The 23,845-nt window shown below is 38.3% G+C and overlaps 3 protein-coding genes across 3 annotated transcripts; 2 read left to right on the forward strand and 1 right to left on the reverse strand.

Annotated features, from left to right (window-relative positions):
- The first annotated feature begins 495 nt into the window (after nt 1-495).
- LOC124409497 (protein TIPIN homolog) lies at nt 496-1,973 on the forward strand. The gene has a single exon (XM_046887137.1). The coding sequence runs from the start codon at nt 784-786 to the stop codon at nt 1,651-1,653; it is 870 nt and encodes a 289-aa protein (XP_046743093.1). The 5' UTR covers nt 496-783; the 3' UTR covers nt 1,654-1,973.
- A 4,686-nt stretch (nt 1,974-6,659) lies between these two features.
- Nucleotides 6,660-10,421, reverse strand: LOC124409496. Its single transcript, XM_046887136.1, has 4 exons — nt 10,266-10,421; nt 9,282-9,412; nt 8,666-9,031; nt 6,660-7,344 (listed from the first exon to the last, which is right to left on the reverse strand). Exons 1-4 carry the CDS (start codon nt 10,327-10,329, stop codon nt 7,015-7,017), a joined length of 891 nt encoding a protein of 296 aa, XP_046743092.1. The 5' UTR covers nt 10,330-10,421; the 3' UTR covers nt 6,660-7,014.
- A 9,735-nt stretch (nt 10,422-20,156) lies between these two features.
- Nucleotides 20,157-21,938, forward strand: LOC124409058 (uncharacterized protein DDB_G0271670-like). The gene is made up of 3 exons (XM_046886452.1): nt 20,157-20,257; nt 20,700-21,370; nt 21,561-21,938. Exons 1-3 carry the CDS (start codon nt 20,164-20,166, stop codon nt 21,894-21,896), a joined length of 1,101 nt encoding a protein of 366 aa, XP_046742408.1. The 5' UTR covers nt 20,157-20,163; the 3' UTR covers nt 21,897-21,938.
- Nucleotides 21,939-23,845: the final 1,907 nt, after the last annotated feature.

Below are 23,845 nucleotides of genomic sequence, written 5' to 3' on the forward strand. Positions count from 1 at the left end.
ACACATCCAATCGAAATCGATGTTTACTTCCATACTGTTCTAGCAATTGTTAAATAAGTATTATTCTCCAATCCGTCGCATTTGTTAGAACAGTGTCAGAAGTAAACACTGATTCCGATAGTTGATTGAATATTTCTCATTTCTTTTCCTAAGTGTGGTAGGTTAATTGGCTTATCAGTTCGTGTTATTTTAATACTTCGCACTGTGCGCAGATATCTGATATCGGTCATATATTTTATCCGAAGAAAAATGCCGGGAAAGCCTGCAACGAGCCTGCAAGAAAGTGTTACATCTCAAGATGTCGAACAAACGGGAAACGATTACCCTGAACAAGTTACACGTGAATTAACGCAAACCGATCAATTGAACAAAAAGTTGCTGACATCGTTTCTCGAAAGGATGAACAATTCGTCGGGAGAATTCAACGCTCAAATGGAAAATCAGGAAAGAAACGGTGATGTTTCCACCCTTCGAGAAAATGAGTTCTAGAATAAAATCCATACCATGAATCATTCCCGTATACTTTCACTGATAACATTTTTACTTAGCTTTTATTTTGAGGTTATCCCTACGATCGTCAACTTTTGGTTACAGCCGCTCTATTCGCCATTTTCGTACACCGTGTCTGAATGATTGGCGGGAAAGCGGTTGTTGAGCCCTTCATTGACATCTCGATTCGGCGATTAATAAGTACCGAGTAACGACTTTGAGTGTTTTCGGTCCGACAAGAAAGAATTCTCTGTTTGTTGTCATCAACCGGTAATTGGATTCTGCGATTTGAAAATGTCTGTGGCCGAATTGTCTGATCCCGAGGACAGTTTACTTCCGAATGATATCGACGATGAAATCGGCTCAAACACCGGTGGGAATGCGTCGGATGAAGCGATCGAGGATAATTCGAACTTTCCAGACAACGAAAATGACTCGGACAATCCCGAAGGTTCAGGAAAAAGGAGGATCGATCCTTCAACGTCGGGCCAGAAACGTATCGTTCGAAAACCTCAGCCAAGGTTGGATGCGGAGCGACTGAAGGGGCCGAAGGGAATTCACATGATTGAAAAACACTTTGAGAAGTTTAAATTTGAGGGAAAAGGCTGTGAGAAAAAGGACCTTGATCGGATAATGAACAAACTAGAATATTGGGCGCATAGGATATTTCCAAAATATGAGTTCGATGATTTTCTAGGCAAGATTGAAGTCTTGGGGAACAAAAAGGCGGTTAAAACGCATCTGACCAAAATAAGACTTGGAATGTTGACGGATGAGGAAGTCGCGTTGAACGACGTAATGGAGGAGGAGGATGAGCCTGTTCAAGATTCTGCACCCATCGATGAATTCGACGCCCTGATCGCTGAGGAGCTTGAGAAGCAGCGTCATTCCGTTACCCCTCAACGATCCAATGTCTCTATTCTTTCGAGTAATTCAAAAGCAGCAGCTGAAAAAGCTATCGCAACATCTCACCCTGAAATTACCGATGAAATGAAAGAAAGAATGGAAAGGAACAGGCAATTAGCAATTCAGAAAAGACTCGCTAGAATCCAGGCTGAGGAAGCGAAAAATATCGCTTCGGAAAGGGAAGTGATAGGAAGTCAAGAAAATGTTGATCAAATAAAAAATCGAGAAAGTTTAGTAACAGATTCAATCGGCGAATAATACGAGTTTGATTTTAAAATTAAGTTGTCACGTAGCAATACTTTCATCAATTCCCAGGAGAATATCCATGGGTAAAATTTTCATTTACTGTTTATGTTTGGCGAAATATTGTATGAAAGAAATTTAGTAAGCCACGTTATTTATACAGAAAATAATTCAAAACGTACCCAGCTGAATATCTGGTTTCAAAAACTGTAACAGTCTGAACATTATAATTGCTAACAAAAATTTCTTTATCCACAATATTTCATAACACAACTTTTTTTAAATAATATTTCACTTCTCATGATGGATGAGATTGTCAAGTTTAAATTTTAAGACTATTACGTTTCAGATTTGATATTTTCATTGTGAAATTTTTTATCAGAAAAATGTTTGTAAGCTTAAATTTAATATATCCAATTATTTACACTTCGATTTTTTAAATTATCGGGCACAAGCTATATATTTTAATATGCCTTAAAAGCTGTAAACTCTGCATCTGGAGAGTAAAAAGCAGTGTTTCAGTAGAACTACTATCGACTCGAAAATCCATCTCTAGCTTGATAAATGTGAATCTTTGGGTATATCTATACATTTTGTAAAAAATTGTCTGCTCTGTATTTATACCATAGGATCTCTTGAAGCGTATCTCTTGGACTCGCTGCGGCAGGACCACACTTATAGTCGTTAACACAAAGCATGAATATACTTGGAGTGAATCGAAGGCCCAGTTCAAGAGATTTTTGTGGTAAATGAACCATCGCTTAAGGCACGTTCAAGTTAGGTATATAAATAAATAAAATTTATATTACGAATAAAATCATATTTTTGAAAAAGCAGCATAGAATTTGATATTTATTAACTTTTCTTTACCTATAAACTTAAATTCTTTTTAAATGACAAATTAGTATTGAGCAAATATATCCTGGTAAAGAACCAGTCCCGTCTAAGGATTCGGCTGTCACAAAAATCAAATGGTAACTTACCGACATCAACGATCAGAGCAGATCAGTACGTGATCTGTTGTGCCCTAGTAAGGCTGACGTACTGACAAAAATGTTCTGCCTCATTCTATTCGACGTGTTAAAAAGAGACACTGAATCTGCTTTCATAATCCGGACACGCTTAGAAAAAACACTGCTAATTATATGAACACCGATCGATACTTAGCCTAGTTGGCCTGTTTAAGCTGCAGAAAATTTTCCCCAGGACTGGCCCTCTTTAAGGGGACTTTCTAGTAACTCGCCTTGCAAAAACACTATTTTTGTTAATTTTTTTTATGACATTTTTGATAAAAAATATTGGTGTAGGGCTTGTTAGGCTTAATAAATACTCTTGAAATACGTAACAAAAAACTTCTTGATTGTATTTCAAGACTGTATTTATTAAGCCTAACAAACCCTACATTGATATCTTTATCAATAATGTCGTAAAAAAAATGTCAGTGACACGCCGAATCCTGTGAAGAATCTTAGCATATCAAAGTCATGTTATAGTCAATCTTGTGACTATTTCGACGTAGAAACTAAGTGAAAAAAGTACCGACGAATTGAAGTAGCGGAAACAATTACGCATATTGTTTTTATAGTTTTCTTCTGAGCTAACACACATTACCAGCAGAGTACGTTACTGCCATATCATTATTCGATAAAAGCCATTTATTGTGGGCATTTATTTCTTAGCTTGTCCGTTGACTGTTCTGTGAAATTATCAACCGAAAGGCTATGTAGTCCACCTGATTACAAAAGATTCCATAAAGTTTCAATTTGACGCGATATCTTCGGATTTCATGCAAATTTTCACTGACATATTTCCAAATGTACAGCTTCGGAATATTTCAAATTTTAGTATTTTTAACCATATTTCATTCGATTACAGGTTTCAAAGCGCAAAATTTTCCGCTTCTGCTTGCGCAACGAAATTCAAAGGTCGCTATTGTATACTCATCGCCCACGATTTCACCGCTGTGGTTTTAAATTCCTGACGACTTCTCTGCAGGTATGACTACGAATTTATACTAAGTACAATTACAATAGGTGAAACGAAAATAACAATGGTTTAAAACGATAGCCACATCAATTAGTAACCCTGATCGATTCCAACGAATTATAACAGAATACGACTCATAGACGTCTATCAGGTATCTTTTAGCCCCAACTATGATCTAAGTTGTTTTACATGATCTGGAGAAGCCCATTTCAATGGCACGCTCAGATACTGAGTTGTTAAATAGAGGAATCGACAACAAGAAACGTGGCTGTGGGTCAAAATTCCAAATGGTCAGAATTCCGGTCGATGACTACGTTGCATCGTACCATTTCGAACGGTCAAAATACCGGACAATTAAAAAAATTCCTGTGCATCAATATTTTTACTAGTTCGAATTGTCGAGCGTTCACACATTTAAATGCTTGTAGCCAAGTAAGTGTTCAACAAATTTATCATTCTTCATATTGATCCTCCTGTAGATTATTCATGCCATAGAGTGGAAATTCTGACTTTCCGGAACGTGTTTACATCGTTCATAATTATGTTTAGAATAGTTCGAAATTACGAGATTGATAAAAATAAAGTCAATCCAAGCATTGATCTATTCCGCAATACGAGTCCAAGCGCAGGAAATGTTTCATAAAACATGAAAATTGCCATGGAAAAGTCAGTGGACAATGTAGTTGTAGTTATTCATCCGATTCCTTAGCTTGGAATATAGTACATATATCTACTAACGTATGTTGCACCGGCCCTGAAATACGAGGAACCTCGCAGCGTCCACGTGCAGAGCAAACATGAGATAAGAAGCGCATATATGTACTATACAGCTATCGCGATCACGGTGCAGGCTGGTAGATAACACGAGTATCGCACCTTGGTGCCTCGGCGAGTTCCTAAACGCACGATCGTAGATCTTCCCCCGGGCGATACGGCCCAGCAGCTTTAGTGTTTAGTGCCTCCGTGTCTTCCCTGAGATTCGTCACGTCACGTGAGCTAAGCTGCTTGTCGCGCTGTTACGAGTCAATTTACGCGCAACCTGTCAAAACACGCTGTACGCACGTCCGAGGTGAATTAGTTTCCGGATCGTTAACTCCGGCCCTGATTGCTCCTACGTCGCAACTGCTCTCACGTGCGCAGCCAAGCGAATCGCAATGTCTAACAACGTCCCGGCTGTCGTTCTAATTGTAAGAACCGTAATTTTGCTCGGCCTTTTGCTTCCACCTGCAGCCTCAAGGGCCGTGGAATTTCCGTCAAGCTCTGCGTCGTCGGTCGAAAAGGGCTCGATACCCGCCAATCACAGACGGGCGTCCAGAGAGCTCGACGAAAGCGCCATCGCCGCTTTGTCCAGGCTCGCCAACCTCCGACTTTCGAGTGCTGAAACGGGCCGCTCTTTAGACCCGGGAGAAATGCCGCCACCGGAAATGGGGATTAACTTGCATGAAATATCGCCGATTACCGACTTTCCGGACGAGATTCGGCGGGTCGATTTCAAACGGACGAAATTCCACTGTCACCCGATCGAGGACATCTTCATTCCGGCGGTTGGTAAGAATGTCCCGGCGTACATCTGCAGGCTCCAATCTCGCCAGTTCATCCTCTCGAGCGAGAGGTTTGCTCAGGACTGCAGGAACTACCTCGAAGTTGATGTCGACGAGATGACCTTTCACCGGCTCCTGGCACACGCTGACACAAACGGCACTGGAAACTCTGGCGCTAATGTCATTCCAGTTACCCTGACGCAGCGATTGGGCGAGCAGTTTTACGGGATTATAAAGAGCTAGGAAAAGCCAGAGGAACTTCGTACTCGTTAGGATGTTTTAGATGTCTTTAGGTGGTTAATTAATGACTCCGGGGAACTCCAGTGCCAGTTTAGAAATTCGGTGTGTCGTTATTACCCGGAAAAAATTACATTATACGGATCTACGTACAACAATAGAATATTCTCACTTTTTTTGTCAATGTGTAGACGTCGGTTTCCGGTACTAAACTTACGCCGATTTATGCGATAAGAGACACTCGAACTCGGGTGTTAATTTGAGACTGTCCTGTAGGTACTACCTCATAGACATATATCTGCATATACTAGCTATAGTAGGTATCGTAAAATGTGTACTCCTTACTCTTTCTGTATCGAAGGAAGAATATTTTTACCTTTATTTTAATACTGTGTTGAAAATTGACTGATAATGTAACGTATCGTATGAATAACGAAAGTAAACACATTAAATAAATAAGAAATAGAAGTTTATTGACGTGAATAATTTGCGATCCGATCATCGCCACGTGTGTCGTGATAATGATCATGCAGCGTTTGACGTCATTCTTAATGCCCCACGGCATTTGAAAATCAGTCATCGTACCCACGATTTTTTATACACTTTCCAAGTATGAGTAACGAATGCAGTTGAATGCGGATAGAAATTATTCAAGCACAGAATACCGAAATGTCTAAATAAAGTGAGACGATGCTGTGCGTTGAACTGTTATATATACATAATTTGAATACAGAAAAAACTACATTAGATCTGCACCTTACGTTCCATTGACACCATTTTTTCATCATTTTGTCCAATTTTTTGTGTCCTCTTGTACTTCAAAATAATTACCCCAACTGGAATGGTAAACGGATATAAGGAATGAATGATCAGTACGCGTGTAATATAGCAGAGGCCTGGCACCGCGCGCACGTTGAATAATATTGAAAGGTAGCTTCTACCGTGATTCTTACACACAGGTGCTAACTTGATTATTACAATTCATCGATGACGTCACGTGCAAGGTTGTTTAGAATTATTCCTAACTGCTAACACAAACCTGGCTCAGACCATACTTGATGAGTTCTACAATAACAGAATCAGGAAAGATGTTTTTTTCAACGATTCGAAAACTATCGGTGATTTGTTTTCAAGAATAACATCATCGTTGTATCGACGATACTATAATATAGGCGTGGAAATTTTGCAAATTTTTTAAATAAGGTATCAATAATTTTGGCAAGTTTCTGCAATAATTACTGGTAGAAAATACGTCACAGTTTTATAAATATGATTTAATAACTTTTTTTGTTTCTTTCTTTCTTTTTTTTTTTTTGTATAAAAGTCCGTCTTAGAAATAACAATGTAGCATTGAAATTTTATCGTGTTTTTCTTTTCTGCGTTTTCCTTTCGTCCAAAATGTATAACACTATAACAATTCATTATTTGCAATTACTGATAAATTTCAATTAATCGGATTCCCTCGCAGCCGACTTCACAGCGTTTTATAATCAGCTACACCGTCACGCGTTAAGTTAATCAATCAAGCTTCATTTCGGCAATTTGGCTCTTTCTTGCATTCTTCGCTACACCTTTACACTGGGTTACGTTACGTTAACTTAACAAATCCAATTCAGTCGAATACGTTAGCCGCGGAATCATCGGACGAACTGCCGCTGCTCTCAAAGCTATCTTTGTCTTCGTTTGACAAGCTCGAAGAATGCTCGTTCTCTGATTCTGCGCTATCGATTTCCTCCATGACGATCATCGGCGAGTTAGCTTCCGGATGACCCTCAGTCGGTGTTCCAAAATCCTGACTGTTGTGCTGTTGCGGTATTTCCGCCGGCAGCTCCGGGTAATTCGGATTCAAATCGGCAGTGTCGTTCGGCTTGATCTGATCCGACTTCTCGTCAGATTCAAGCTTGTCCGAGTCCTCCGTTTCCTTGGCTGGGACGTTGCTCAGCTGGAAAAATAAGGTACCGGTTCCATTGTTTATGAGCTTAATTACGGGGGCCGTTTTGAAAAATTTGCACGCGTTATTCCGAAAACAGAACAAATCGTGAACTGGTACAGACAGAGAAAATATTTGTTCAATTTACTAACTATCATGTGTAAATGTGGCGACGGAAACGTTTTGCTGATTTAAACAAATGTTATTTGTCTTAAGAAAATATTGAGCAGACTGATGATTTGGACTGTTAAGCGAGACAGCGTTTTATGAATCAGGGAAACGTTTCTTTCTCGTAGTTTCGTCGGCATATTTAGTAAATTCAAGTTTTTTCTCCTGTGTGTAGACACGACTCCGTCAACTTGTGGTTCTTGTACTTTCTAACAATAATGAATTCTCTCCGATTCTAGTTGATTCAATATCGCTTTTGAGCATAACTGTACGTCTCACATACATCGTATGTATACATTTTTTTGAATTCCTGAAAAATCGTCATGTTCTTCAATATTCATCCTATAAGTAATAATACCGCATTTATTCTTAGAAGGATTCGAAAAAAATGGTCTTCTAGTGCTATAAACTAGAGATTTAACCTTGTAAGTCCATGCATCATTGTAGCTAAAAATACATTTAAGGGGCTGCCCTGGTCGAATTTAACGTTGTCGTACATGTCTTCAGATATCAAAATCCACGTATTTTAAACGCAAAAAGGGTTTAGCAGCCCCATTCTATACACAATTTTGAACAAAAAGATTCAAATACATTTTTATTTGTTACAACAATAAAGAAATGGCACGGAAACTCCAAAATCGCAATAGTAAATTCGTATGGTTACCAATTGGACGCATCACGTTCTCTTCTATTTCTGTTGCATGTACAATGTAATTATCACAGTTTTGTTTTTAGATACCAATGATTTCTAGGAACGTGTTTACTTTTAAGTTGTGGAGTCTTTTATCATTAAGTTGATGATGATAGTTATTAAGTCGGTATCCGTTATATGTGTTGGGTTGAAAAAAAAAAAAAAAAAAAAAAAAAAATGACCAGTGATGCACGTAATTGTACGATTGTTATAGAAATTGTAAGGTGTAGACGTACAGGAAATAATATAAACCACAATGAAATTGAATAATTGGCTGTTGAGACACAAATTGCAAAAAAAAAAAAACAAAAAAAAATCATCCACTTTTTCAGCCATCTTATACTTCTCCATACCCCTACAATTGTAGGACCGTTCGAGTGTTACTTCAAGTCTAATTACCTCTTCTTCTTTCTCGTAATATTAAATTCGTTTCATGCCAGAATCCACTAAAAAAGCGTCCTGCGAAGTATCTACCTGATTTGTAGTCTCCTCGGAGAAGGAAATCGGCGGCTGTTTTTCCGTCTCGAAGGTCTGTCCATCCTCGTGTTCCTGGGCAGTGAGAAGCTGCGGTATTCTGGACCTGTTCACCTCCAGCGTGACCGCCTCGGATTTTTTTTCATCGTCCGATCGGTTCGTCTCCCGGCGTTGCATCGGCGTTGGCGCCGGCTCGTCGAGGCTCAAGACCTCGGCATTCGCATCGTCCTTTTTCTGCTCAGCACCTAATCCGTTGAGCTCAAACGTGCTTGGTGTGCTTTTTTCGACCTTATCCACACCGTTCGAAACCTGCTCGTAGTCAACCGGCTGCAGAACATCCAACGCGATCGGAGATTGCTTCAGGTTCTGTTCAGGGTATAGCGTGTAAATAAGGGTGCAAAAACTTGGCTTATGTGCATGTATGTCGGAGGGCTTTCGAGAATTATAGGCACACAAGAAGTCCCTTCATGCCCTCTGCGATCACGTCTCACTACACGTCCTCGCGGACCTGGATCGTAGTCAGTGCTGCAGTTCTCGTATGCAATAAATACACAAAGAACTATGCATTCACTGAACTTAGGAACGGGGCGTGTAAGCGTTATAGGTAGGTACCTACCTTAGACGATGAGTGCTCAGCGAAGGCCTCGGCGAGCGCGAGGTTAATATCCTCCAAGGGTTCATCGCCGTTTCGGATGTAGACCGGAACGTACCCAGGAATTGACGGCAAGTATTGCAGAGGTAGGGTGTCTGTGTGCAAAATTAAAAAAAAAGAACATCGTTATAATGTGTTTTTAACAACCTTTTATTTCTCATTAAACTTGTCAAGCAATTATCGCTATTTTTTTTTTACGCGGTGTTCTGTATGTATATATACATATATATAGTGTGAACTAGAAATATTTTTTTCTAAAATCGATTTAGATTCAACTGAAACTCTACACATTCGACGATTCTACTGCTATAAATATGAAGTGCAATTTTTGGTCAGGTTCAAGGTTTTACTACAAAAACCTACTTATATATACTTTATACTTTATACCAGCATTACTGTAACTTCAACCTTGTAATTTTTGTCCAAATTTAAGTAATAATGTACAAAATTTTGCTCAATATTAATCTTGAAATTTGACCAAAACTCGAGAAAGTACAATTGTACCGTAAGATGGATTTTGGCGAATGAAAGCAATGCGTTTTGCGAGGAAAAACTACTAATAATTGAAAATAGGTGTTTTAACGCAAGAACATCAATATACACCGTCTCACTCAGGAATATGCTCATATTCGTAAGTTAACACGAGTCACATTCTCTTGAATGACAAATGTCTCGTTTCTCTGATCCTGCGTGCACCGCGGGATTCACGCGAGGTGTGTCTTCGATCAAATTTCACTTCACAATTCCACTATTTTTTTTTTTTTTTACGAAAATGCGCAAGCAACAGATCACTTGTGCGGGTTCACTTCGATAGACAATTTACAATTAGATGATAGTAAATTGTGCGATTCGAGCATGCGTGATTATTGTTATTGTTGATAAGACAAAGATGCAGATCTTTGTCGAGGTACGTGCGTACGACCTGGTCAAGAAATATCCGGTACTCACTGGCGTAGGTAATGATAAGGAAGACGAGAATGAACCCCGACCGCAGCATCCCAACGGCTCGCATCTTTGAACGATACTGGGCCCCCCGCCCAGGGGGCTCTCTAATATATATGTACGCCCCTCTCCTCCCTCCAGTGCGAACTGCTCGGCCCTCCCAGGATTCCATCCCGTTAATATCAGAGAACGAAGAGAAAAATGACGAGAGACTAAAAGAAGAGGATAGAAAAATGAGAAAGAAGTAAAAAAGGAATAAAAATAGGGGCACTCGGTGTATCACGCGAGCTGGATGAATTACCCGGTTGGAAACGTGGCCATTCGACCAGCAATCTGCACGCACGCATCATCGGCATGTTTTAATCACGAAAATCCGCAATATCGTGACGCGTGAAAAATATTGTCGAATCTTTTCTCTTCTTCGGATAGAATACTTACAGGTATAACAGTGTGACTGGAACTACAGAAATGCAGAGTTGTAACTTATTACGCGTTGTTGGTCGAGACTCTCGGAATCGTCGAAAGCCGCTGGAGACAGGTCCAACCTGTTGCAGAAGCGAGTTACAAAGCGAGAGATTGCAACCTTGAGCCTCATCTTCCTGGTCCAAGATCTACCGGTGTACAGTCGTCGTTGAGTTACAATCGGGCTCCTAGGAAAGATGAAAAATACGAGGAAGGTCAGACGTTAAGGGTCACCTTCCTAAATCCACTCGCAGGAGTTATTTGACAATAATAAAAAAAGGCTCGGTGCTCTGCACAATTCAAAGAAATAAGTTACACCGATTGTCAAGAGGTACGAATGAGTAATTAAAGTAATAAATAAATTCGATTGTACAAGCCGTACAAAATCGAAAATTAAATTTCACGACAGTACTGAACTTTTGTTTGGATTGGTGTGAGTTTTTCAACTATTCGTACCGTAGGAATAAGCAATTATTTTTTTTACTTTTATACAGCAAATTTAAGGGATGTTAGTTTGCGTTTATTATTTTAGTAGTTTTATAAAAATTTCTCTTTAAAACCGTTCTAGAAAACTACCCAGAATTTGTCGGGATATTGAGACTGCGTTTCTTAATGTATTTGAAAATTATTAGTCCAAAAGTGACTAACATAGTCGAAAAAAGTACTTCATGTCCTTTTGTATAGGAAAATAGGAATGTTTTCAAAAAATCCTTACGTTTCACAGTATTATTTCAGTAGTTCATATTAATATATACTCGTGATTGTTGGATCGATTACTTTTGGTTAAAAATCGTCAAGTCATGGATTCTTAAAAAACTCTACTGAGGTAGCTATCTCACTTCTAATGCTAGAAATATTCAATATTATCAATTGAGACACGACAAATGCTAGTTTTATCGTAAACTATGAGTAAAAAAAAAACCTTGATCAATTTGGAAATGAAACCTTCTGTAAATCTATGTGATCTGAATTGTCCGAAACGTAACAATTTTTTCGCATTCGTTAGAGACTTGGACAGGCAACGAGTAGACGTTAGAACCGTTAGACATTTGACTAACTTTTTTTATTTCAATTTAAGACATATTTTTTCCCAAGCACACTGTAGTCAGCCTCAACTAAGTTAATTTCAGAATCGTTTATTCGTTCCTGCGATTACACATTAATTGGTAAATTTGAACACAGTTACATCGTTCAAGGATTAATCAGCCCCGTCTTCCTTGCTATAGGTATGATCGAATGATATTAATGAGTAACGTTGATGCGTTAATAATAGACCATGTAGTACCTACTCCAGTGAGTAATGCTAAAGGCTGGATAAACAGACAGACGGATAAACATCTTCGCTTCGTTAAATCGCCGCACGATTCGTGCGACGATACGTACACTTACACTTTCAACTGTCAGAAGATAGATGATTTTGTGTAAATTTTGCAAAATTCTAATTAAACGATCTTTGCCGGCATGAGATCAAATCTATTGTTACTTACAATTATCTCTCATTAAAATATAAAATATTGTTCTACTGGTGAAAAACAAAACAAAGTCTCTGAAGGTGTTAAAAAATGAAATTCCACCATAAATCCATCAGGCACAAAAATCGTGTTCACCAGGTTTACGTTGCAGGTAGAAGACGCCGCCGCGGGCTGAAACCTCGAGGCTTATCAGCTGCAGAAAACTTCGTGTTATTACTGGTATAATATTATTAGCGCGAAGAGTCGAATCGCCCTCGAGCGACAGGGAGAGCTTACTCAAGGTCGTAGATATAAATTATATGCAAATTTTATCCCGTGACATTTAACGAACGTAATCAATTTCCGAGACATAAATATATGCCGATTCGCAGTTTAATAGGAAAGTGGGATAAGCTACCTGCTCTGCGCGATGAAATCCACTCCTTCGGGATTTTTTTTCCCATTCAAAAGATCCTCTACGTTGCTCCAGACTAATGATAATACGAGTTTAACCGCCATACTCGTTCTCAATCTCTCGAGGTAATTCTATAGTCGATATGGGGTGATTATATATCTCACTTCTGACGTGGCATCTTCTCACATCCTGCATACATCGCGGAATTTGTATTCTTACGGTCGAGTTCTATTTTTTAATGGCTTTTTTTTTTAGTTACTTTAAAAACTTTTATTTGTAACTTACTCGATCGACTTGCTTCGAGATTTATTTTTTCTTTTCTCACTCTATTCTCGAAGAGCTAAATCAGGATCCCTTGGAACATCGAAAGGGAGGCAACGACGAGAACAGACCGTTATGTTGATGCTTCAATCCGATTTTTATATTACGTAAATAGAGAGGCAAGGCGGTCCAGCTCTAGATTCAACGCTTAAGGCTTTTTCCAACTCGACTTACACGCTAGTAAAAGGAACAAATAATTTCGTCATTTTTATAACGGTCTACTGAAATTGCTCGACCCAAAGCACGCGACTTCTTGATACAATATCCAGGTCTAGATATTACTTGAAATAGTTTGATACTGATAAATGTGTTCAGCGTCCAAATTGCCTTCTGAAAATACTATTTTTACGTCAAATTTGAAAAGGAAAATCTATGTTAATTACAGTTTATAATGTTGCTAAGTTTTTAATGATTTTTTTTCACCAGTTGAGCAATTCTATAGCGAATACATACCTTACAATGATCATCCGCGATTGTAAGTCGAATACGTTAAGCTTGTAATAAAAACATATTGTTATTCCTGCACGAAAGTAGTTCACATGTAACAATAATAACAAATAAATAAGAAAAATATCTGGTAGCTAGACGAATACGTATAATTTAATGGGGCTAAATAATGTAAAATGCTAATCGACGTATCACCGGTTTGTAGTATTAATTAACTATTACCTACCTGCTAACTATAACCAAATCTAGAATCTCTATAAAATTACACGCTTTATAAATACATTCGCAAAGCCGTTGAGTCAGCCATGTCTGACTGTATCAAGTTACGTGGAATTAAAACTGTAACTAATCCTCGGTTTCAAGTTCATCTTCAATTCTCCTGACAATTATCAATCACAGGCTGACCACAATCGTTCGTAACTCGTAATCCAACTTTGACTACGATCTGCACTCGTCAGGCCCGCGGGCAATGGGCATCTCGATTAATAATTACCTTCTTAAACGTCGAGTTTATAGCTCCGTAAATTACCCTGAGCTTCAACTGTATCGTTTCGACCTACAACAGCCGTAGGTTTGAGTTATGGCCAAGCCGGGGTCTGCGGGTTTGGCACAGCCACGTCACAAGCTGCGATAAATCCAGCTTCGCCAAAATAACGTCGAATCGAGGCTCCAGGGTCCAGACCACAAACTGGATGAGACGAATATATATCCGTTGTCAAAACTTCTCCGAACCTTACGATCCTTCTCGGTATTTTTATCCGCATATACATATATATATACATGGCATGGCATGTGGCTGGAATTTCATTCCCTGATTATCGCCGGCCAATCGAATTAAGTTTGTCCGTCTAACGAGGCTCGTTGGTTAGCGTGTGTAATATTGTTGGAAGGCTACATATCCTGGGTCGTGGGTCAGGATCATCAGTCGTACGTCACCCATCTGTCAAGTACGCCGTCCACACTCGCTGGCAAATCTATCTACACACACCGTGTCTGATCAATTATTAACTCTGGCTTGGAGGCTCGCGAATATTGCGTCACTTTCGATTTTACACCTCATCATCAGTTAACCAGTCGTTTTTCCCTATCATCCTGAAGTCATCGCCTGGTTTCGACGATGCTCATCTATAATTTGGGCATATTTTTCTAGGCACTCTTAATTCGCTGCCCATTAAACGATACTTTTCTCATTAATTTTATTACGAGATACTCGTGTAACATTGAGAATTTGTAAAATTGTTTTGTTTGTAAGCTGTGAAGATGTCTTTGAAACTCGTTTTATTCAAATTGCTTCGAGAAGAAATGCAACTTCAGTAGATCCCTCCGATCTCACTTTCACGACGACTTTTTTTTATTCAGAAGGCTATTAATTTCTTTAAAGCCACAGAAATGATCGACTTTTCTATGCACCAGTCAGTTCAATATTTTCTTTATTTGATCATGATCAATATTTGTGTAACGTGTAAAATTAAATATTTTACGATACTAACGTACCCAATGGAAAAAATTTTTCACTCAATTTATCGAACAGGATCATCAGGGTTTTTAAGAATTTCGATGCAAATTGAAGCTAAACTTTTGATTATTACATTATTTCCTATTTTTTTTTATTTCTAAGAAGATCTTTGTAGGTTAACTATATCATAATTTGAAAATGATAAGGGGACGGTCAGCTATTTGTTCACTAATTTGATAGTTTGAAGTGATTGACTGATAGGCCGTATCACGTTTCCCTCGAGGTCGTTGCCTTCTGTAGCTGATAATTATTCAATGGCTATTAATTTTATCGTCAGATGTGACACAGCTTTGTTATCATCCGAAGTGTGATTATCGATTGATCGAAGCCTGAGAGTTGAATGGTGAATCACATCGTGCAAGCCCGAACGTTATCGAAACTAATTATGAGTTCCAATCGGTAATTAATACCCACATAGCTTGACTATATGAAAATTTTTAGTAGATACTGGAGTTGTGAGCAGGCTTTGAAGTGTAATTAAAAGATAAAATTAGTAACCAAGATTGATGCATTGAATGATGAGAATTGCAACTTTCAATATTTATTACCGGATTAACACAAATGTTATTAAAAATAATATATTTTCTTCTTCTTCTTTGTCAGTATATTTATGCAGCTCAGATTGTGATGGCGCATAGTTGAAATATCGGTGTTGCAACCTTGCGGATGAATATTTACGAAAACGCATTATCGTTACTCAAGAATATAATCTATCAAGTTTTATTTCCTAAGCCGATGGTTGTCAAGAGAAATAATTTCTTCTATCTTCAATTTATTCACAGGGTTGAATGACGATATTTTCTACTTGTTATTTATGTCCCATAGAAGGATTCACGTCACGATTGTAAAACATGATGGTTTTGCAAGAGCACGATGTTTCTTTTAAAATTCGATTACGTCTGTTCTGTGTATAACCGATGTTTCGATTCGAAGAAAACCGTTGCAAAGTCTTCTTCCTGAGCTCGTCTAGCTTGTGAATAGCTTCCAGCCTCACTCCAAGCCACATAACGCGACTCTTACGATTCAATTGTACGGAGTTTCATTGGCAATTTGTCGCGGCCCAGATAGAAATAGGGCCATCCCGCGGTACCGGGATAACGAGTAAGTGAGTTTGTAAGTTAGAAACGGTAAGATCCGACTTGTAAATTCAATTCGATAAATCGAGCAATTACAAATTCGTTTCACGCTGTATTTATCTACGAGTGAATTTGATTTCATAGATCAACTGTATGAAGATGAACTTGAATGTTACAGCAATGGTACTAGTTTGCTGAAAATCAATATCTCCTTCATTTTTACATAGATAACTATCGTTAATATGTGACCAATAAAGTAGAATCAATTTCGAAAGCCTCTGAACGTCAATTAATTAGACCAACAAGGGTTACAAAGGGACTTAGTTTCTAAATTTTCCTTCGTGTAAATTCAACTCCGAGAGGTCGATCACTATTGTAATCTTATGAAATTTTTGTCACCTCCTGTAGTTTCATACAGTCCTTGTGAGTTTTGGAATCTGTTTTACTTCTTTCCAAACTTTTGTAATCCCTTTTGATTTTTTATGATGTCTTTGTAATAACTTTGTAACGACTTAGAATCTTGGTAATCTTTTCGGATTATATTGAATTTTTGTAATCTTTCGTAATCTTTGCAAGTAATTATGATCTTCATGATCTGTGTAGCGATGAACTTGAAGTTTCTGACGTTAATATGCGTAACGAAATATGAACAAAAAAAAATATCACACCGTACAACAACTAGAACTTGGTCGGAAATAAGTCAGACTGAGGAATACAATCCAAAATGGTTGACGCAGCGTATACAGTTTATTTTTATATTCATACCTACATTTCGATTCACCGTGAGCTAGCATAAAGTTGATACTGATTTGCCAGTGTTCCGAAATACTCTTATTTAATTATCAAAGCAGTTCCTAATCAGATCGTAGAATCTTATTGTAGTCCCCAAATTTTTAACAATGTTCAGTTTCATGGAGTCAGTGTAGCTTGCACGTTACGAACTGTGACCTCATACTGTTCTTTACTCTAAGTAATAGCTATCTCTCGCTGTATTATTAGTCTTATCTAACGGCACACGATGCCGTTGGTGCAAGAGCTGACTGTAAAACGGTGTAAAATTGTATGAATTAAAAACATGCAGCACATTATTTTCTTTTACTACACATGCATCTAGACTTGAATTCATTCCTTACACTGTACGGCTGTCAAGTTTCTAAGTCTTTCTTTTTTCTTACATCATAAATTACTTTTTTTATTGTCAATCTATTCCCCGTAAGTTCTTTGACTAATGTAATGTTAAGATTTTTTTTTATGATTTTCAAGAAACAACTAATTGCGCGTAAAGCTTTGCATAAGCATTTGTAGAAATTAATAAACCTATTGTTTCATTAGCGATATGACGGGAGTAATAGAACAACAGTATTATTATAGTAATTAGATGGTAAAGATCGTTTTTCCTCCATCTTCTCTTTTCCAGCATATAATCTCAACTATCGCTATTTTTAATTTCGTTAAAACCTTTTTAGATGATACTAGTAGCATCCACTAATGTCTTTTGTTAAATTAGTTCACGAAATGACTTTTGAATTAAAGTTACCAAAAAATACAAAATCTACTTATACTACGATAATTATTCAGGATTAGTCTCACGACAGAACCTTATAACTTGAATTATCTCAAGCGAAAAATTTGGATTCTGCAATCTCCGTAACCCCGCCTTTATCGACTTATGATCTCTATAATCGTAATCAGCGTACACTGTTTTTAATTAACAGTGATCAACCCTTCGATCAGTTCAATCGAGTCATCCGCATAAATTGTCAACTTGAATTGAACCAAACAAACCGAATGCACCTCGAATAATGCTTTGTTCTCGTAATTAGGAGTGCAGTATACTAGGAATTTCCCTTCCATCCCGACTAGATATTTTCCGAGCGCATTGACCTTAGCTGACGGTGGTGAGCGAACCTCTGGCAAAACTGGGCGAACCGGAGCCGCCCGTGCATGAGGAATAAAAAAAGTGATCCCAACTCGCTCCCGGTCTGCTTGATGAGGACCACGTGTACTGTCGGCGAAATACTCTGCATGATCACCGACGCGAAGACACCGTGCACGAGGAGATTACCTTTGCGTCATCTCCCGACGAATTCGGTCCATTGTCCTTCGTGGGCTGCTAGGCCGGTTTCGCGGGCCATTGTTATTCCTTGACGTATAGACTATGCAAAGTGTTAAACTAGCCTGCGATTACAACGTCTCATAAAGATTTTTTTTATCACAAGCCCGAGCCACTGTTTTGTTAAGAATTTTTTCGCCGCTGAATACAAAACTCTTTACGGAGTCCTGCTTTGGATTTAAAACGTTTTATTATTTCTTTAAATCGGATGAAAAAAGTGTTTTGCGACAATCCATTGGGATGAAATTTTTAATGGCTTTGTTGCTGAATAAAAACAATTCATTCTTTTTGTACAGTGTCAGGAAACAGTTCACGGGCTGCCGGTTCTTCGTCTAAGGAAGGTGTTCGCAGGAGCAGAACGTTATGCGCAATTTGAATCCGCATGCAATGACAGTCTGGGAGTTGAACCGATGAAAGCGGGATAAAAGGGAGGAGACGAATGAGACGGGTATAAAATATTTTTCGTTTGTTTGTTTAAGGCGTGTTGGGAACAGGACCTGGTCATGCGTGAGACGGCTCATTTCGGAGTATCCGATTCGTTCCAAGAGGAAGTCGAGGAAAATAAAGAATCGATGATGGTATACCGTTAGCTTAACCCTGGAGCACTGCACAATCCAGCTGTAATTATACAGTGATGCGGAACGCCTCTCCCGCTTCCAAGGCACAGTATGCAGGCTGTACATCATTCACTTCTTGGTGGGTACGTGCAACGTATTTATATAAACTTAATCAGAAGTCGTACGAATCGTAAAATAGATATCGTAACGAGTCCCTGCTCACCGATTATGAATGGAATCGTCAGAGGACTTGTTTTCGACACTAGGATTGAATTGACTATTGGAATAGAGTTTTGGCCTCTAATGTCTTAAAACCTGATCATATAAAGATTCCTGTTGAACTTAGGACTTGAAAAAAGTTGTTGAAAAAATTCAAATGAAAAAGCACTTACTCACCGGTTGTACAAAAATGTTTCATTATGAAGAAAGCTTGTCACCGGTTTAAACTGCTTCAAAACCGAATAGTAAATGAGTTTTGATTCAACGATTTTACGTATTCGCAGATAATGGATTTTCTCATATTTCATAGGAAGTCGCACATTCTACCAATGTATATAATTAAAAGTGAAAGTAAATAAGCGGTACCACGTCATTACGAAACGTTTAATATGTTCTTGGAAGACTGAACTGTTTATGAAATGTATGAATAATCGAAGATATAAATAGATACGTGTTGCAATATTTTGCGACAGTTACAAAAGCACTTCGGTCATGAACGAATGTTCTTAATTTTTAATTCGATGAAAGTGTGATATCTAGAAACTTTCCCGAAAATCAATAATCATTTTATCATTTTAGGTACAACAAATGTATATTCTCGAACATTTCTATTTGACAGATCTGAGGCTTTATTCTAGGATTTTTAAAGGGTTCAACTAAAAAAACGTCAATCAGATTTCAAAAAGACAACATGGCCCCCATTTTTCATTCAATTAAGCGTAATTATGATGATTTTAATCTATCTTGATGCTCTCTGAATACTTGTACGTAATCGTATTACACCATCTTTCAGTAGTGCGTGTTTATTACTTAATTACATTGAGTAAAGTTATACTGTATATCACTAGCACGTCTTTCGCGCGAAACATGAAGGTCTTTGTTCATATATCAATAGCTATATTTCAGTATAAATCGCAATGACAGTAATGTCTCAGAGCTATCGTGCATTGCAATTGCTAGTTATGACAGCACACTTAAAGTACTTTGTTTGATAAAATTGAAAAAAAAAACAAAAAAAAAAAAAAAACTGACTATTCACGTGAAAGATGGAACTTCCTGACGTATAGAAGTGGAGGATCTTAGTCACCCAAGGATTGAATACTTATTCAAAGACGGAACTTATTAAGTTTAGTGTCACAATGTTGATCAGATAGCTTAGCAAATTTTCGAACTCATTATCAGCTTCCATATAAAAGTGTTTGAATAGTCTTTTAATGACTAGCCGATGGCTACTAATTTTCCATATCCCTACCCTTGACTCCATCAAGTCGATATATAATGGATAGCTTCCAATGTCGTACAGTTCTCTTCAAGGTTTCATTGCAAGATGTTAGTGTCGTCAATCGTTTTATTTTCGGTGGTTGGTGTAGCCATCTCTGCACCGGCGCCATCAGTGCCGTTCCAGGGACTCAGGCTTGCAGGTAATTTATAACATTCAATTTATAATATTCACCCGGCATCGAACTGCCATACACAAAACTACAAATACGTTTGAGTACAAAGTTTTTTTTTCGACATTTCAATGATGTTTCACTGCTTCTTCAGACGATACACGACTTTTATCAGACCGTTATCCACGTGTCAAAGTAATTGTTTATGTTAGCCTCATTATTTATCAGACACATTTTTCAGAAAATCAGTGTTAAAAGTCATTCAGATTTCGGTATGAAATACGGTGGCCTATCATCTCTTCAATCTTAATTACAGAATACTTGATCAATCGATTCATGTGAGATAATTTATGCTCCAGAACTACCTGCCCATTCTTGGTTATTTACATTATTAGAATTTTTATCGCGATTAGTTTTTCCTGCTACCGCAGTCATATCAGAATTTTAAAAGTACAGTAAATCCTGTTTTTAGGTGGCAAGGTGGAGTCTTCGGCTTCGTCATCTAGTTCATCCTCCGCATCTTCATCGACGTCGTCATCCTCTTCTTCGTCGTCAAGTTTCTCTTCTGGGGATTCTTCGTCGGCCATATTGAAACCGACGTTTGCCCAAGGCCAAGGATCCGAAAACGTATTTTCCGTCGGACAGGCGGGCGCAAATTCCCAATCCAATACAGCAAACTCTTATGGCAACGAGAACTTCAACGTCGACTCGCAAGGCCAATATTTTGGAAATGTTGGATCTTCCGCCGGACAGATCGGTTCGACTAATGCAAATACCAATTTTAATACCGGATTCTCAGACGCAAATACGAACCTGAACTTGAACTCGCAATCCATCGGGCAAAGTGGCAGCCAGCATCAAGAACAACAGAACCTTAATGCTCAGCAATTTGCGAACGCTGGTATTCAGCGGGGAGATTCCGCCGTGCAAGGTTCCGGAGCTGTTGCGAATGCTGGACAGAGCCAAAATCAGGGCTCGAACGAAAATAACGGAGCTGATAACTTGGGCGGAAAGATAAGTTACTACGCCCAAAGTGGACCCGTGGTACACATTGTGAGGGCTGACAATGACCTCGGCGTCACAGGATCAGGCAACAATCAAGGATCTGGATCCGTCAATGCCGCTGGAGCCGTTGCCAATGCGGTATGAACAATCCTGTTTTTGCACATTCGTAATTAAGAATGCTAGTATGTATAGTATACAACATGGATATTTTAGATAATCGGTCTGAATAATCATATCAGACAAACGTCTTAGAAAATTTTTATCCTCATTATACATCTCAACTCTCTTTTTGATTGCAAAGCAATTCAACCGAAAAATATCGTTGCAGGGTCAAGTTGGCGGGCAATTTCTTCAGGGGGGTCAGAACATCGGATCTTATGCGAACGCTGCAAATCAACAGTTGGAACATGCAGAAGCCGATAAGGCAGATTTTGCAGGCACGCAGACCGGCTACAGTAATCTTGGCACCACCCTGACGGGAGAAGAGATCCTATTCGATGGAGCTTTTCGCGATGAGGTTAAAATTGGTCAAGCCGGAGGACACCAGAGTTCTGCATTTGTTTCTGAAACTAGCTCAAGCGGAAGCTTCGGCGGTTCCGAATCTCAAAGCAGTAGCTCGTCAACCTTTAATGATAATTTTTACAACCATGGATTTCCACTCTAATGCTTAACTATACTAACCGATTGTAGAACCTATCGCTATAAGATTCATTGCCTCAATACTAATGTCAACTGCGGATTTCAGCCTTACCTCCATGTATATCAATTTACGACGTGTGACGAAGAGTTGCTGAAGTAAATTTGCAGTATTATATAAATATTTTTATGCTTGGATAAACCCAGTTGCAAAGAAACCAAAATTAACCAAGCCGTTACAAAAGATACGATAAATAAAATACTTGGAAGCGAGTTACGTGCTGCATTTCTTATCACCTATATTATCACTGTCATCATTGATATAAAATCTTTGGACTGTGTCGCGTCTGCATGAATGTACTTTAATTGGTTCACCAGGTCGAAAGCATTTATTTTCGAGGAGTTTAAATGAGTTATTATTAGGGTGGTAAGTTTAGAAATCGTTGAGCTTTCAGGATACGCTGGAAATCCATTTCTTCATTTTCTGCGTTATTTTTTACCCGCATCTTCTGGAGCTACACATCGATTTGTGTCGACGGTCACCACATCCTTTCAGCAGCAGGTGGATAAGTCAAAAAGTGATGCGAATGCCACTAATCTCGACTTTAATTTTTAACTGTAAACCCGAAATGAAAATTAATTTCAGCGCTTTCACTACTGATAAAACCTCCAATGTCGAAGTTGGTACATTTGAAGCAAAGTTTCATCAGAATAGCAGCTCTGACATCAAGCAAATCAGCATCTCATGACAGTGGCTTTTCAGTTTCAAGAAACAGCTTTTTCATTTGACACTTTGTACCCATCTTTAACCAGCAATTAGTTACAAAAAATTGTAATAATAACAACTGTCTCAAAACTTCATGTAGCGAAAGTCACAAAATCATATACCTACAATGTTACTTAAATTTAGCAACGCAATTACAAAGTGCAAGGTGTCACATCGTTTTAAAATATAAATGGCCTACATGAACTCAAGACAAAAAAATCAAACTCCTTTTGAAATTGCAGGATATTCTGGAAATCCTTTTCTTGATGATCAGCTGACATTGACATCGTCAACTTCGGTATTGGATTCAAAAACCACGGAAGACATCCACTTCTTAGGAATCAAAGACCAATGACAAGCGAATCTGTAAGTTAATTGACACGATTTGGAAAAATCGATATCGTAAGATTTGCAATATATAACATCCGACAAGTAGGCAATACTTTTAATTGTTTTAAATCAATCTCTATAAGCTATCTCGATTTGAAATCTTGGATGCAATTTGCTTTGCGGAAATAGAAAATAAATTCACTGAGAGATAATATATTGTAAAAATATAATCATTAGATTCGGCTTAGAGCTACTCAACTTACGATGTCATGGATCACGTGTTAAACCTAAGGTTTTACCAAAGATCCCACAACGTTTCGTACATCGAACAAGTTTCCTCTTCAGCGGATGTTACGTATCTGCGTGCACGCGATTTGAATAATCCACTGGCATTAATTGAAGTTAAATCAGGCACTGAATTCGTCTCAGCAATTAATTCGGTACTTTTGAAAAGTTATTGACAGTTGTTTGCAGGTTCAAAATTTATACAGCAATAACTCTGAACTGTGTGTATTTTTAGACTGGTCTTTGGTTAAATTTTAGACAGAATAAGTTTTGCCTAGTATTAAATTATCATATAAGAGAACATTTGCTTCCATATCTATGACTCTTTTTTTCATTATTGTTTTTCTTATTAAACTTGGCATCCGGATTCCGTGATGCGAAGAACGAAAATAGTCGTCCAGCAAATCGTTCGTTTTTTAAGCAGTCCAAACCGAATAAGTTTACCATTAAAATTTATCAAAGAAACAGTTTGCAGCAATGAGTCATCGCGGCAAATTCGCCGAACACAATGCTAGAGAAGCGATGATCGATTTCCACCCAGTCACGATCCTCGTGAGGATAGTCTTTACGGTGAACGTGAGATTTCAGACCAGTCA

Source organism: Diprion similis, chromosome 8 (assembly GCF_021155765.1).
Source record: "Diprion similis isolate iyDipSimi1 chromosome 8, iyDipSimi1.1, whole genome shotgun sequence".
Taxonomy (NCBI): domain Eukaryota; kingdom Metazoa; phylum Arthropoda; class Insecta; order Hymenoptera; family Diprionidae; genus Diprion; species Diprion similis.

What these genes read in the sequence shown, in the direction of transcription:
- LOC124409497 (XM_046887137.1), top strand. Translation starts at nt 784, where the DNA reads ATGTCTGTGGCCGAATTGTCTGATCCCGAGGACAGTTTACTTCCGAAT.
- LOC124409496 (XM_046887136.1), bottom strand. Translation starts at nt 10,329, where the DNA reads ATGCGAGCCGTTGGGATGCTGCGGTCGGGGTTCATTCTCGTCTTCCTT. An exon ending in CCTTATCATTACCTACGCCA is followed by an intron (nt 9,413 to 10,265) that starts GTGAGTACCGGA and finishes TTTTGCACACAG; the next exon opens with ACACCCTACCTCTGCAATAC. An exon ending in CCGAGGAGACTACAAATCAG is followed by an intron (nt 7,345 to 8,665) that starts GTAGATACTTCG and finishes TTATTTTTCCAG; the next exon opens with CTGAGCAACGTCCCAGCCAA.
- LOC124409058 (XM_046886452.1), top strand. Translation starts at nt 20,164, where the DNA reads ATGTTAGTGTCGTCAATCGTTTTATTTTCGGTGGTTGGTGTAGCCATC. An exon ending in CCAGGGACTCAGGCTTGCAG is followed by an intron (nt 20,258 to 20,699) that starts GTAATTTATAAC and finishes TCCTGTTTTTAG; the next exon opens with GTGGCAAGGTGGAGTCTTCG. An exon ending in CTGGAGCCGTTGCCAATGCG is followed by an intron (nt 21,371 to 21,560) that starts GTATGAACAATC and finishes ATATCGTTGCAG; the next exon opens with GGTCAAGTTGGCGGGCAATT.